Source organism: Onychomys torridus, chromosome 14, assembly GCF_903995425.1.
Source record: "Onychomys torridus chromosome 14, mOncTor1.1, whole genome shotgun sequence".
Taxonomy (NCBI): domain Eukaryota; kingdom Metazoa; phylum Chordata; class Mammalia; order Rodentia; family Cricetidae; genus Onychomys; species Onychomys torridus.
The window spans coordinates 52,160,157-52,174,973 of NC_050456.1; the positions used below are offsets into that span (position 1 = coordinate 52,160,157).

The window sequence follows — 14,817 nt, forward strand, 5'->3', positions numbered from 1 at the left end:
CAAGACCCACTGAGGCCTAGCACCACAGACATCTCCACTGCCTCCACAGATCAGTGACCTCTGTTTAAAACACCCAAGTTACACATTAAAAGTAATGCCCAAACCACACCTTGACAGTGGCAGAGGGAAGCCGGGACCAAACAGCTGCTACCAAGCTACAAACGACCTAACTCAGCAGGCCAGTCTCCTCTGGCCTGGCTCCAGGACCGTCTGAGGAAAACCTTACAGCGCCCTCTGGTCACTACTAAGAATTCCAAGACCATGATTTGCCTTCTCTAAGTGAAAGGCTATTACAGCAATCATAAAGATCAGGTCCCACTTGGCAAACTAATATGGAGCATGCTAGATACTGACCTGGAAAATGATGAGGGATGTAGTTCAATTGGTAGAGTGCTTGTCTAGTGTGCAGGAAGGCCAACACCACGTGAACCAGGCATGGTAGTGCACACCTGTTATCTGAGCACTTGGAAGGTTGAGGCAAGGATGATCAGAGGTTTGAGTTCAAGCTTGGAGTACATGAAACCTGGGATGCGGGAACTGGGGAAACCATCAACTGTTAGGAGGTTGGCTAAAACCCACTCTAAGCTTAGTGTGGTGACACACTTTTGAAGTCCCAGCTACTTGGGAAGCTGAGGCATAAGGATCACTTGAGCTCTTGAGTTCAAGACCAGCCTGACATATAAGCAGACTTTCCATCTTAAGTGTGTGTGTGTGAATACAAATGGTCTTATGGTCCCTAGGTTCTAAAATGGCTCCTGTCCAAATAATAAGATGAAGTACTGGACGTAAAGCATACCTTTCTTAGTCATGTCTTCTGCACTGCTGGCCACCATCCATCTACTAGAAAAGAGATGTGAGAGGAGAAAGAGTGGACACAGAGCCATGTTCAGCGGGAAGATTCCTTTATGGTGGTGAGTGGATGACAGTTCTAGAGTAGGGGCCTCGGGAGGCAGAGAGGAACAGGTCTAAGAAGGACCAATCCACTCCAGGGCTCACGTCACACACATACACAGCCCAGAAATGACTGCCCACATACCTCCCCAAGGTTCCACCCACTCATCAGTTCAATCAATAACGATGTTGCTTTACTTCTTCTTTTTTGGCCTCTGAAGATAAACTCCACCCTGACGGGAGTTCAGCAAAACAGTCTTTCCAGTCATGATCGGTATGTCCAAGCTCTTGTTGAGAAACACTGGTTCATTGGTTTCTCTTGCAAGAACTAAAGAGAATTTTTTCCTTATGATCTGTTGAAATATTTATATATATAATATATTTATATATATATATTTAAAAAACACACAACCAACTGTCCATTCCGTGCTGTTTCCCTGGAAGGTTTCTCATGACCCCTTCCTCCCTCTAATAGACAGAGGGGTTGTATGTCTGGAAACAAAGAATAAGACACTTGGAGTAATAAAAATTCTAGTGTGACACTCAGAAGCGGGCTGGGACTCCAGGGGCTAAGGGGGAGGTGTTGGAGGAGATGGCCTCTTGGAGACAGAAGCATCAAGGAGGGATGATCCTTGCAGGGAGACCTTCTTCCTCCTGGACACCCCAACTGCAGTGGCCTCAAGCACCTGCATTTTGAATTTTCATGTCTCAGGCCCTGCTCCTCTGACCCTCTACACACCAAGCTGGATGACATCTGCCTAGAACAGGCTGGAACCAAGGACCAGAACTCACGCTGGGAAAGCCTAGTGGAACCCCTCTGGGCTGCTTCAGGCAAGAGGAGGTTCAAACCCAGGCACCCATCCTCACAGCCTGGGAGCAGGAGGGGAAAGGCAGGAAACACTCTGCCCAGCCGGAGGAGAAGCCGCAAAGGTGACTCAACCTGGCTGGCCTCATGAGGAAGACTGGCCCCCAAGGCCACCTGGGGACACACCGGGCGAAGTCTTCAAAGCAGAAGCGGCCTTGGTCACTCCAAACCTCCTCTATATGGATATATGGAAATATAGGTAGATAGATTTATTATCTTTAACTGAAATAAATGCAATGGACTTGGGTCCGTTCCCCCTTACTGAGAGCTGCTCAGTCCTCTGCCGAGGTGGTTCATGCCTTCTGGTCTGCAGCCAGGCTCACCTGCACTGAAAGTGGCCCGGGGATGTGAAGGGAGGGCACACAGCCAACAGGTGCCAGAAGGGCCTACCTCAGTGAGACTTCTGTTTCTAACCCTGAGAACCTAAGGAATTGTGAAGGAGTCGGAGAGGGAGCTGGGGTTAAAGGTCACCGGGCTTTTTATTGCAGTTGAAGCAGACTCGGACTGGATGGTCCCAGCCTCGAGAAGGGACAGCCCTGCGGTCATGGGAGCACTCATCACAGAAGCCCTGTCCACAGGCTCGGCAGTGGTGCTTGGAGAGCTTGACACTGAACTCTTTCCGGCAGTTGTGACAGTGCAGGATTTCATGGTCGGGCACCCAGTAGGCCGGCCTGGCCGCATCTTTCACCAGGCCTGTATCAGAGAGGGAACGTGGTAGTTAGGACACCGGAACCCTGCCTGCCCCAGGGCCCTCTGCCCCTTCCTGGCTTGTTATCCCAACTGCACACAGAACCATTACTGTGCTGTGTTTTTCAGTTTATTTTTATTCATGTATTTTTTAAAGATTTATGTATTTATTATGTATACAGTGTTCTGTCTGCAGGCCAGAAGAGGGCGCCAGATCTCATTACAGACGGTTGTGAGCCACCATGTGGGTGCTGGGAATTGAACTCAGGACCTCTGGAAGAGCAGCCAGCGCTCTTACTTTGAGCCATCTCTCCAGTCCATATTCATGTATTTTAGGAGACATGGAGCACAGGGTAGCCTCAGACTCACTGTTGCTGAGGATGGCCCTTTATTTCTGACCCTCCTGCCTCCACTTCTCCAGTGCTAGGATTATAGGTATAGGCCGATGCACCCAGTTTATGTACTGAATTAGACCTAGGACTTCAGGAATGCTACCCAAATGAGCCACATCCCAGCCCTCCTTTGAGTGGAAGTCAGAGGTAACTTGGGGAGTCCCTTCTCTTCTTTATTTACATGGGTTCCAGGAACAGAACTCAGGGTGCCAAACTTAGCTTGAACCACAGGTGCCTTTAACAGTCCCACCACTAAGCCTGAGTTCAATCCCCAGGACTGGCATGGAGGAAGGACCTACATATGTGTGCCATGGCACATGCATACAAGTGTGTGCACCTGCCACAAAAACACAATAGATACATTATTTTTTTAAAAAAGCTGGGCGGTAGGCGGGGCAGTGGCGGTGCACACCTGTAATCCCAGCACTCAGGAGGCAGAGGCAGGTGGATCTCTGTGAGTTCGAGGCCAGCCTGGTCTACAAAGCGAGTTCCAGGACAGCCTCCAAAGCTACAGAGAAACCCTGTCTCGAAGGCAAAAAAAAAAAAAGCTGGGCAGTGGTGGCGCATGCCTTTAATCCCAGCATGTGGAAAGCAAAGGGAGGTGGATCTCTTTGAGTTCGAGGCCAGCCTGGGCTACAGAGTGAGTTCCAGGAAAGGCACCAAAACTACACAAAGAAACCCTGTCTCAGGGAAAAAAAAAACAAAAGCCAGGTTTCCACCCTTGCCCACAGGACCTGTGGTTGAAGGAGGCACAGATGCTTCTCTATCTACACTCTCCAAGTGACTCTAGGTGAAACTGCACTCAGCCCACTGGAAGGGAGCACAAAGAAGTTCTGGCTCTGTAGTCTGACATTCATGGAACCCCAGCACCACTGAGCACGGTAGCTGTGGGATTAGGTGAGGTGACTTCACTTCTCAGGGCCTTACTCATTGTTAACAACCCCTTCTAAAGCTATCAACAGCCAGAAGTAAAATACCTGTGCTATTATAGAGTTGGCTCTGTAGTTAAGAACACTTGTAAGCCAGGTTTGGTGGTGCAAACCTTTAATCCCCGCACTCGGGAGGCAGAGGCAGGCCTGAGTTCAAAGCCAGCCTGGTCTACAGAATAAGTTACAGGACAGCCAGGGCTATCCAGAGAAACCACTTCTCAAAAAAAAAAAAACCAAGCCGGGCGGTGGTGGCACATGCCTTTAATCCCAGCACTCGGGAGGCAGAGCCAGGCAGATCTCTGTGAGTTCGAGGCCAGCCTGGGCTACAAAAAGCTAGTTCCAGGAAAGGCACAAAGCTAAACCCTGTCTCAAAAAAAAAAAAAAACAAAAAAACAAAAACACCAAACAAACAAACAAAAAAACAGAGTTGGGGATTTAGCTCAGTGGGAGAGCGCTTGCCTAGCAAGCGCAAGGTCCTGGGTTCCATCCTCAGCTCTAAAACAAAACACAAAACAAACAAACAAACAAACAAACAAACAAGCACTTGTTGCTCTTGCAGTAAATCTAAAAGTAAAAAACTAAATAAGAAAAAAGAAAGAAAACACATGCCAAATTCAACCTGATGGGAGCTCGGCAAGGGAACATCTGGTGAACAAACCACTCCCACCTCCCGGGTGGCCAAGGACAGACATAATCTGAGCTTCAAGCCAGGGCGAACCCACCTGTTCCTATACCATCGAGTCATGGACAGAATGTTTTGTGGACTCCCCGTGTAATCTAAGCCGTTCTGTATCTCTAGCAGCCCTGGCCTCTCCCTTACCACAAACCAAAACACATCCCAGGCCTCACCAATCCTGCCAAGTCCTCCATCCACTCTGGTTCCTCCTCTCTTCTTCCCTCTCTGGTTGTAAGTACCCCCCCCCACCTCCAGCAGAGCAGGGGGGATCTTTGTGGTTTGCTGTTCACTACAGGATTTCTCTGTAGCTCTGGCTGTTCTGCCCTATAGACCAGGCTGGCCTCAAACTCAGAGAGTTCTACCTGCCTCTGCCACCTGAGTACTGGGACTGAAGGTGTGGGCCACCACTCCTGGTGAGCAGGAATCCTTTTTTTTTGTGGGGGGGGGGGTTGAGACAGGGTTTCTCTGTGTAGCTTTGTGCCTTTCCTAGACCTCGCTCAGTAGCCCAGGCTGGCCTCGAGCTCACAAAGATCCACCTGCCTCTGCCTCCCGAGTGCTGAGATTAAAGGTGTGCACCGCCGCCACCGCCGCCACCCCCCCCCCCCACCCCACCCCCGGCTGTGATCAGGAATCTTAAATGCTGAGTTAGCGACAGCTTGGCCAATGAGATGCCTCAGCAGGTAAAAAGATAAAGACACTTGTCACCAAGCCTGGGGACCTGGAACTTGCACAGCTGTCCTCTGACCTCCACACTCAGGCCATGCCACGTGGGCACACAAAGCTAATGAATAAGTCAATGTAGCGAGTCCCTGGCACGCTTTCCTTCTTTGACACTCCTGTTCCTCTTCCTTGAATCTAGGCAGACTCTACAACTCCAACAAATTACAGAAGCACACTTTCTTTCTCTTCAAACTGTAAAGCCTTAGCTGCTTCTGCCTCCTCTTTTTCTTTCTTTCTTTCTTTTTTTTTTTTAATGTATCTCTGGTTGGCCTAGAACATGCTATGTAGACCAGACTGGCCTCAAAGTCAGAGACCCACCTGTGTCTGCCTCTGTCTCCTGGGTGCTGGGATTAAAAGCCTGTAGCACCTGGCTTCATACATTTAACTTTTTTTTTTTTTAATTAAGAATTACTTATTCATTTGCGTGTGTGTGAGCCATATGTGGATGTGGGTGCACATGGAAGGCTCTGTGTGTCTGTGTGTGTGTGTGTGTGTGTGTGTGTACATGTTACACAGACAAATGGAAGCCCCAAGAGAACTGGAGTGCTACTTGGGACATGAACTTGGTCCTCTGAGATGGCAGCAAGTGCTCTCCACCACTGAGCCTCTTCTCTTGCCCCAAAACATTAGCTCTTGAAACCTGAGACACCACAGAGGTCCATCTAACACCAGGGACTCCATGGGGAAGGCCCAGAGAGTCCACAGAGGAAGTGGGATGCTCCACTGAGCCAAGGTCAGTTTGGACCTTCCGAATCAGTTCAAATGCTGCCCTGCAATATTCAGCCAGTGACTCCAGACAATGACGCTAAGGAAATACATTTTTCTGATCTCTGGATGCATATCACTTTAAGAATATAGAGTGGACCTGCGGTTTTTTGGGTTGGTTTTTTTTTTTTTTTTTTCCCAAGACAGGGTTTCTCTGTGTTGTTTTGGTGCCTGTCCTGGATCTCGCTCTGTAGACCAGGCTGGCCTTGAACTCAGAGATCCACCTGCCTCTGCCTCCTGAGTGCTGGGATTAAAGGTGTGTGCCACCACCGCCTGGCTTATGGACCTGTTTTTATGTACAGCATCAGGTAGTGACAGATGACCTCCAGGAACAAAGCCACTAAAGGATTCAGCACAAAGGCAAATGGAAATAAAGATTCCCTTCATTTCTTGCTGCCAAACTCCATCCGGTAAGCAAGCATGTCAGAATGACCGTCAGGGCACCCTGAAACCCCTCATCCTACATGCACTGCACCAAGACAGGGTCACCAGGCTCACCTAGTGGTATGTCAATAGCTGTCACCACGGCTCCCAAGGTATTCTGCACAGCCTCGCCCACCTTCCGGGCAATCAGTGTTCCACCTTCATCATCTGCCTGCGCCTCGGCCACATCTGTGGAAGATGACAAGGGACAGCTGTTGCCTCTCAAGTCATTTCTCAAATGGGAGCTCAGGGGCCACAGTGGAAGAAGGAACATTTCTGGATTTCTCACAGTAACTAAAAGTAAGTGACCTGTGGGGCCAGTCAGCTTGGACCCTGAAACTGGCTGAGGCATCTCTAGTCCTTTACCTCTAATTCTCTAGGACTGATTTATAACCTATTTTTAAAGTCAAACACATTGATTCTGGGAGAAAGACCTGAACTTTCTACAGTACGAGGACTCAATCTAAGCTTATGTCTGGCTTGCTATATGCTCATGTTTTTCTCTCAGAAGCACCACTGAGCTCAGAGCTCAGGCCAGGCCAGGTTCAATCCTGCCTCCCAAACCTCCACCCCAAGGACCAGCATCATAGGCCTAGGCTAAGAAGGAGCTCAGGGGATGCCTAGCCTCGGCCAGGGGAGCAACTGCCCCCAGGAGTGGTGTGGATGGAACAGCAGCCCCCAGTGCCCAATATCCAGTAAATGCAAAGGAGGAGCTCCCCTCCCACCCTGGCAGCCTCTGAACCCCACATACCTAACTGGACGTTCCTGGCATCGTAGCAGCTGTCACACACCCGGACGGGTGCAGGTCCCCAGCCTCGCTCAGGCACGGGCCGTGTCTTGGATGAGCAGCTATCACAGAAACCCTCGCCACAGGCCCGGCAGTGATGCTTGGTGTCGTTGTCTTTGAAGGATATTGCACACTGGTTGCAGCTCTATTCCAAGTCCAAAACAAAACAGAGAGGCCTACACACCTGCTCGGCTGAGGAGTGGGTATAACCCAGGGGACAACCACAAACTCCTGGAGGTAGGTTCCAGCTCAGTCAGGACCCACACTATTGTGGAATATTAGTTTAAAATGGGTTACATTCATTTATGCTGTGGAATATTTAATGATGCAAAGATATGTTGCATACTTTTATGTTGCATTTGTTTAACTCTGTAAGGCTGTGTTACTTTGCCTGCCAAAAACACTTGATTGGTCTAATAAAGAGTTAAACAGCCAATAGGTAGGCAGGAGAAACAGGTGGGACTGGTGGGCAGAAAGAATAAATAGGAGGAGAAATTTAGAGGGAGAAAAGGAGAAGATGAGGACATCAGGGGCCAGCCACCCAACCACCCCCAGAGTAATAAGGAAAGATACACAGAATAAAGAAAGGTAAAAAGCCCAGAGGCGCTGGGCAGTGGTGGCACACTCCTTTAATCCCAGCACTCAGGAGGCAGAGGCAGGTGGATCTCTGTGAGTTCGAGGCCAGCCTGGTCTACAGAGCTAGTCCAGGACAGGCTCCAAAGCTACAGAGAAACCCTGTCTCGAAAAACCAAAAAAAAAAAAAAAAAAAAAGAAAGAAACATAATAATTTAAGTTTAAAAAGATGGCTAGAAATAAGCCAAGCTAAGGCCGGGCATTCATAAGTAAAAATAAGTAAGTCTCAGTGTATTTATTTGGGAGCTGAGAGTGGCAGGCCTCCAAAGAGTAAAAAAATCAACTACTCCCCCCTTTCTAGTAGTAATAACACCCTGAATGCAGAAAGGAGAGGTGCAGACTATTTCCTGTTACAAGTGTTCTGGCAGAAACTGATTCCAGGTTGTGGGTACCCTAAAGAATTGTTGATCCCATGACAAAGAAAATACAGGACCCAAAAGAAGTCCAGAAGCAAAGAAGCGGCCTAAGGCTGAGCCCTTCCCAAGACTCCCAGAGCTAACTCCAGGAGGGGAAAATGTCTGTGCCTCCCTATTGGAACCAGCTTAGCACCAGGCAAAGTGGCATCATCAGGATGGTCTATGTGTCAGGATTTAAGAGGACTCCTACATCATACCAGGATCTGGGAATTGGGTCTCCAGTAGGCAGGGGCGATCTGGTCAGTTAGCCAAGAAGTCACTGCCTTGGTGGGTCCAAGGCTAAGCTCGGACACTGACTGAGCCATAAAGTTCATCCCATCCAACAGACGCTGGGCAGCATTGTTGTTGTCCTTCAGAAATGCATCGGTCTGCAATGAAAACACGGGGGCTCATTAATCTCTGAGTGCAGGGAGGAAAAGAAGAGGGACATCTGGGACCAACCAGAACAGTAAACCACCAGCAGGGCAGAAGAGAGACAGATTGGCAATCTCACCAGGTGCTTGGCAGTATCACATGCTCCAGTCAGCACTGATGTACTCTCATCAGGGCTTTCGAAATGTCTGATGTACAAGTGCTCAACTCAGGACTAACTCTGCCCTACAGCACAGAAGGTGACGCATCCCACAGGAAGCCCACACCAAGCTCAGATAGGGATCCTTCTTCCCTGTCCCCCTAATACATGTAAATCTCTAAGAATCCTATTTCTCTAAGTATAGTAGCTATTAAATGTGCATCTAAAACCTGCTGGACTATGGACTCTCAGAATGGTGACCTACCTTTTTCCATGTATCTAGCTCAATTCCGGACATGCACTACTTTAACAACATATATTCAAATAATGAATGAACAGACAAACACACAGAAAGCAAGGACTAAGCTCCAAGGACTAAGAGGACTGCAGCTGAGGTGCTCTCTTCATGAGACAGAAACTAAAGTTACCACTTTATTGCTTTCCAAGCCATGTTAAATCCTTGAGTCGGGACAGCCTACACCATCAAGGCCACCAAGTGAAGGAGGTGGACTCCAAAAAAGGCATCACCTAACAGTAACAAATTTCAGAAGGCTCCGAAATTCTGTGAGGAAAAAAGGCAAGAAATCCTCAACTCTGTGCCTGCATGATCCTAGAAAGCTCCAAGATGGATGTGCAGAAAGGACTGGACTGCAGTTTGGGTCTAGACTGCCTATCAGAGGCCCATGTGTTTGTTCTCCAGCTTGGCTCTATGGAACACCGCTAGAGATGAAAAAGGTGAGACCCACTGAGTTTTAGATCATTAGGAACATGCTCTTGAAGGGGACTATGGAATGCTGGTCTCTGCTCTTGAAGGACTATGGAATGCTGGTCTCTGCTCTTGAAGGACTATGGAATGCCGGTCTCTGCTCTCTTGATCCCTAGCCTTGAGGCGTCACATATGTTGTGGAACAATATTTCTGTACACTGTGAAGATGTGTTGCTGTCACTGTTTTAATGAAGAGCTAAATGGCCAACAGCTAGACAGGAAGAGGTGAGGCAGGCCTTGTGAACAGGGAGAGCGCTCTCTGGGATGACGGAGGGTGGAGTAGACAGGAGAGGTGGGAAGGAAAACAAGATAAATATGCCATACTGAAGAAAAGTACCGACTACATGATACAACTTAGAAAGAAATATGGGTTAATTTAAGATGTAAGAGCTAGTTAATAACAAGCCTAAGCTACTGGTCAAGCATTTAAAGCATTTATAATTAATAATCAGTCTCTGTGTGGTTATGTGGGAGCTAGCAGGCAGGACAGAAAATTCCACTTGCTTCAAGGCAAATGAGTTCCCTCTATCACATACTCCTACCATGATGTACTATTTTACTATAGTCCCCAACAACCCAGCCAATTAGCCATGAAGACAAAACTATGAACGGAAAAAAAAAAACAACAAAAAACCTTCTTCTTTGTAAGTTGATCGTCTCACGTATTTGTTACAGGAACAGAAAGCTGACCAACATGACTACTGGGCTAAATGGTCTGTGTGAGCTTAAATAACATAGCAAGGAGAACAATGCAGTAAAATAACGCCCTCCAAGATAATTAGTCATGTTCAATTTGTTACAATTCATGAGTAATTATAAATATGAGTAGTGATTTGATTTTATCTGAGACAAGGCCTTTCTAACGTCACCCCAAGCTGGACTCAAACTTCTGGGCTCAAACCATCCTCCTGTCTCCGCCTCCCAAGGAGCTTGGAACAGAGTACTCCACCACAAACAACTGTGAGTAGTGACAGGCACAGGAGGAAAGAGTTATATCACTGTTTCCTACATACATAGGTCTGGTTTTCCAACACCCCAATTTCAACAGTCAAAGTGGAAGACAGCAAGAGAGGCTGACAGTAACCCTACTTTTAAGCTGATGAATGGGACACACCTGCCCTCACAGCACATGGGAGGTGAAGCCAGGAGGCTTACAAGCTGAAGGCCAGCCTGGACAATACATGAGACCCTCTCTCAAGAGAAACCTTCCTCTTCTTAGAGTGTACTTCACTGAAACTTCCCACACTGGAAGATGGCTCAGCAGGTAAAGGTATTTGCTGCCAAACCTGACAACCTGAGCCCAATCCCTGAGACCCACATGGTAGGAAGGGAGAACCACCTTCCACAAGTTGTCCTCTGATCTCCACATGCATGCTGTAGCATGAGCACATGTGCATGTACACACACACATGCTGTGGATATCGCGCTGTGTAAATAAAGTTCTGATTGGCCAGTGGCCAGGCAGGAAGCATAGGCGGGAGAAGAGAGAAGAGAATTCTGGGAAATAGAAGACTGGAGAGAGACACTGCCAGCTGCCGCCATGAAAAGCAACATGTAAAGACACTGGTAAGCCACAAGCCATGTGGCAAAGTATAGACTAACAAAAATGGGTTAATTTAAGATAGAAGAAACAGATAACAAGAAGCCTGCCACGGCCATACAGTTTCTAAACAATGTAAGTTTCTGTGTGCTTTCTTGGTTGGGTCTGAGCGACTGTGGGACTGGCGGGTAAGAGAGATTTGTCCTGAGTGGGCCAGACAGGAAAACTCCTAACTACACACACACACACACACGCACACGCACACGCACACACGAACATGTGCATGCACCCACAATCTCCCAGAACATAGAAATAGCTTTCCCATATGCAGAGAGTTACTAAAGCATTTTAATTAAGAAAAAAACCATAAAATGAATAAATGTCAAAAATAAGAACATGGGGCTGGAGAAATGGCTCAGAGGTTACGAGCACTGGCTGCTCTTCCAAAGGACCTGGGTTCAATTCCCAGCAACCACATGGCAGCGGCAGCTCACAACTCTCTGTAACTCCAATTCTAGGGGATCTGGCATCCTCATATAAACAAACATACATGCAGACAAAACCCCAATGTCCATAATAAATAAATAAAATCTTTTAAAAAAAATAGGGAGAATGCTAAATCAAACTATAGTACTGAGTCAAATAAAGTAGCATGAGAAAAAGACAGGGAAATGGCATGTAAATATAACTGATCAAGGAATGCTGGAGCATGCCTCTAGTCTCAGCTACTTAGAAGGCTCAAGGCCAGCCTGGACAAAATGAGGACTCATCTCTACATAAATAAAGAGTAAAGACATCTATGAAAATGAGTAAGAACATATCAAGCGAAGTTTTATTTCCTAGTAGAGAAAACAGACTAATTTTCATCTCCTTCACCCAAGCTTGTGTTCCTTATTATTTATGCAACGAGAAAATAAGAAGCAGAGGGCTGAAAAGGATGGGTTCTGCAGATGTGCCTTTCTAAACCACTAGTGTGCTGAAATTCATGGCTGACTTTCCGACTGGAAGCAAGCTCCACCTCTCTAGACACAAACCCATGATAACCGAACAGGACAAGAGACAGGAGGAAACCAGTGAACGGTTCTTACTCCCGGCCACACGTGTACAATCTCGGTCCGCACCACCGTATCCACAGGATCTTGGTTCCCAAACCAGTACTGCCGGCTCCGATAGACCACACCACAGTTAGGACATTCGATCACGTACCTACAAGGAGGCAAGGTGGCAAGTCAACAGGGTCACTCTGCCAGGTGCTACAAAAACAAACACCCAAACCCTGCTAGCTGTTGTTCAACTCACCCAGACCAGGCATATTTTGCAAGCCCCATCCAGGGAGAGTCAGTGGAGGCAGATGTTTTGGGCACCACGCTGACTTCCTTGCCTCTCTCATAGCAGGCCTGAAATAGGGAGTATTCTGACAGTTTTTTCTAGGTACACTGGACCCATGACCTCCTCACACCCCTACCCCACAAATCACCCCAGCTGAGGAATACAATGCCTTGAGTTTAGCACCTCAGAAGGTTAATTCTCTAAGAAGCCAGTGAATGCCTTTCCATGAGAAGGAACTGTGAACGAGTCTGGGACCCAAAACTATGCTCTAAACTATATGCCTGTCACAGACGCCAATATGCCAATCCATCTAAATTGGTTTCCTGAGAAGCAGTTGTGCTCAGAAGTGAACAGATGATCCTTAACCATGAGCTCAACACAAGGAGAGATAAGGAAGTTCAAACAACAGAGAAGAGGCCCCAGAATGAGGTGTAAGCTCACTACGTTCTCATTTGGGCTGTCCACAGGGTTTCTGGAACTTTCCCTGTTGGAGGAAGGAGCGGCTCAGCAGACTCACCTTACAGGTGTAAACTCGGTTGTCATACTGGTGTGAGTACCTACAGCGGCTCTTGGCTTCGTGAGGCACTCCTTCCTTGCCATGGTTCATGCTGTTCTTACACCCAACCCTAAAGGAGAGAGAGGACAAGGAAGACAATGCCACCAACAAAGAAGGGTCTGGATCTGAAGAGGCACAGGGCCAAAAACCAGACCTAGTTCCCACACACAGGAAGTGGGTTACCCACACACAAGCCCCTCTGCAATACTCATGGTCAATCACAACACACAGCAAGTAACCATCGGCCAGAATGGGGGGATGGGGAAGAGAAACATCAACCTGGTTCCTCAGTGAAAACAGAAGAGGCAGAAGACACCAGCTTGACTAGAGGTGAAAGCTGAGCAGCAGATCTCAAGAAATTAAAAACACAAAAAGGATGAAATGGACATGTGGTAGTTTAAATGAGAATGGTACTAATATGGTCGCATGTCTGAATGCCTGGTCCCCAGGCGGTGTAACTGTTTAGGAAGGATTAGGAGGCGTGGCCTTGTTGGAGCAGGTTATGTCACTAGGACGGCCTTTGAGGTTTGAAAACCCCACACCATTCTCAGTTAGTGTGTTTGTTCTCTCTCTCTCTCCAGCACCATGCCTGCCTGGCCATTGCCATGCTTCTCATCATGGTATCACAGGCTCCAAACCTTCTGGAACCCTGAGTCCCCATATTAAATGCTTTCTTTTGTGAGTTGCCTTGGTCGTGGTGTCTCTTCACAGCGACAGAAAAGCAACTAAGTCAGTAAAGTTAAACCATATGGCTGTAAAAATGTAAAAATGAAAAGCCAGCCCCCAAATCTGGCAATGTCTCCAAGGGAAGCTTAATGATGAGCCACAAACACTTTAAAGTAAACAACAGCAAACTCTGCCACGCTGACAGGGCAGAAAAAAAGAGATCAGCACTTTAGGGTTTCACTGTGGTATCAGAAAATTCTAGAAATCCTGCAGATGTTCAGAATGAAAGGTGATCACCCAACAGTGCTTAAGCCTCTCCTGCTGGACTCAGGCAGAGTAAAATGGTCAAGTTACACGGGCAACTAATACCTCTCTCTCCCTCCTTCCTTTGCCATGGAACTCTCCACTGTAAATTTCAAGAGCTTTCCACCCAGGTCAGAAATGCTTCTATAGCCCTCAGATGGGGTGTAGAGCCCAGGGCCAAAGGCCATTCATAAAAGAAAGGGTTCGGGTCTCCTCCTGTAAAGGGCCCCTTTCCATTGCAGATACTGATGCTCACTTACTTTGGGAAAGAACCAGACTCGGGTAGGAGCCAAGAAGCGAGCTGGGAGTGGAGGATATAGAATAGCTGGTAACCCTGACAGAAGCAAAACAATTCAGAGGTGAGGAGAATTTGGAAGAATGTCTACAGGTCGAGAAGACTGGAGCCTAGCCTTGACACTGTGTTTAGACCACAGGATCCATCGGGCAAGGAATAAGACTGTGGTTGAATTGCATTCCACAGCTTAAAATGATACAACAATCCTCAAGGTAAGGTCTCCAGAAGCAAAGTCACTATCACCTGGGAAGTTCTCAAATCCACCAACTGGCGGGTTCTTTGCAGATCTACTACATCTGAAACGGGACTAACCAATCAGTTTAGCACACTCAGTTCCTCTGATTCATACTAACATTTCTGAGTCACTGCTCTAATCCCTCTGCGACCAAGTGGGGTCCACAGACCAGCAGCAGCAGCATCACCCAGAAACTTGTTGAAGACACAGGCTTGTCTCAGGCCCCATCCAGAACTACTGATCCAGAGCCTGTAATTTAAAAACTAAAGGTGCGACGGGTGGTGGCGGCGTACGCCTTTAATCCCAGCACTCCGGAGGCAGGGCCAGGCAGATCTCTGTGAGTTCGAGGCCGGCCTGGTCTACAGAGCTAGTTCCAGGACAGGCACCAAAGCTACAGAGAAACTCTGTCTTGGGGGGAAAAAACAAACAAAC

The 14,817-nt window shown here is 47.7% G+C and overlaps 1 protein-coding gene across 4 annotated transcripts in view; it reads right to left on the bottom strand.

Moving 5' to 3' along the window:
• Positions 1 to 885: 885 nt before the first annotated feature.
• Positions 886 to 14,817, bottom strand: part of Zfyve1 (zinc finger FYVE-type containing 1) — a 54,959-nt gene continuing 41,027 nt past the window's right edge. For all 4 annotated transcript variants that reach the window (XM_036206238.1, XM_036206237.1, XM_036206240.1 and 1 more), the window contains exons 6-12: positions 12,848 to 12,956; positions 12,301 to 12,398; positions 12,090 to 12,207; positions 8,382 to 8,552; positions 7,100 to 7,280; positions 6,424 to 6,537; positions 886 to 2,449 (exon numbers count right to left, since the gene is read on the bottom strand). In XM_036206238.1, the coding sequence (XP_036062131.1) occupies positions 2,217 to 2,449; positions 6,424 to 6,537; positions 7,100 to 7,280; positions 8,382 to 8,552; positions 12,090 to 12,207; positions 12,301 to 12,398; positions 12,848 to 12,956 (1,024 nt within the window). In that variant the 3' untranslated portion in view covers positions 886 to 2,216. The remainder of the gene's footprint in view (positions 2,450 to 6,423; positions 6,538 to 7,099; positions 7,281 to 8,381; positions 8,553 to 12,089; positions 12,208 to 12,300; positions 12,399 to 12,847; positions 12,957 to 14,817) is intronic.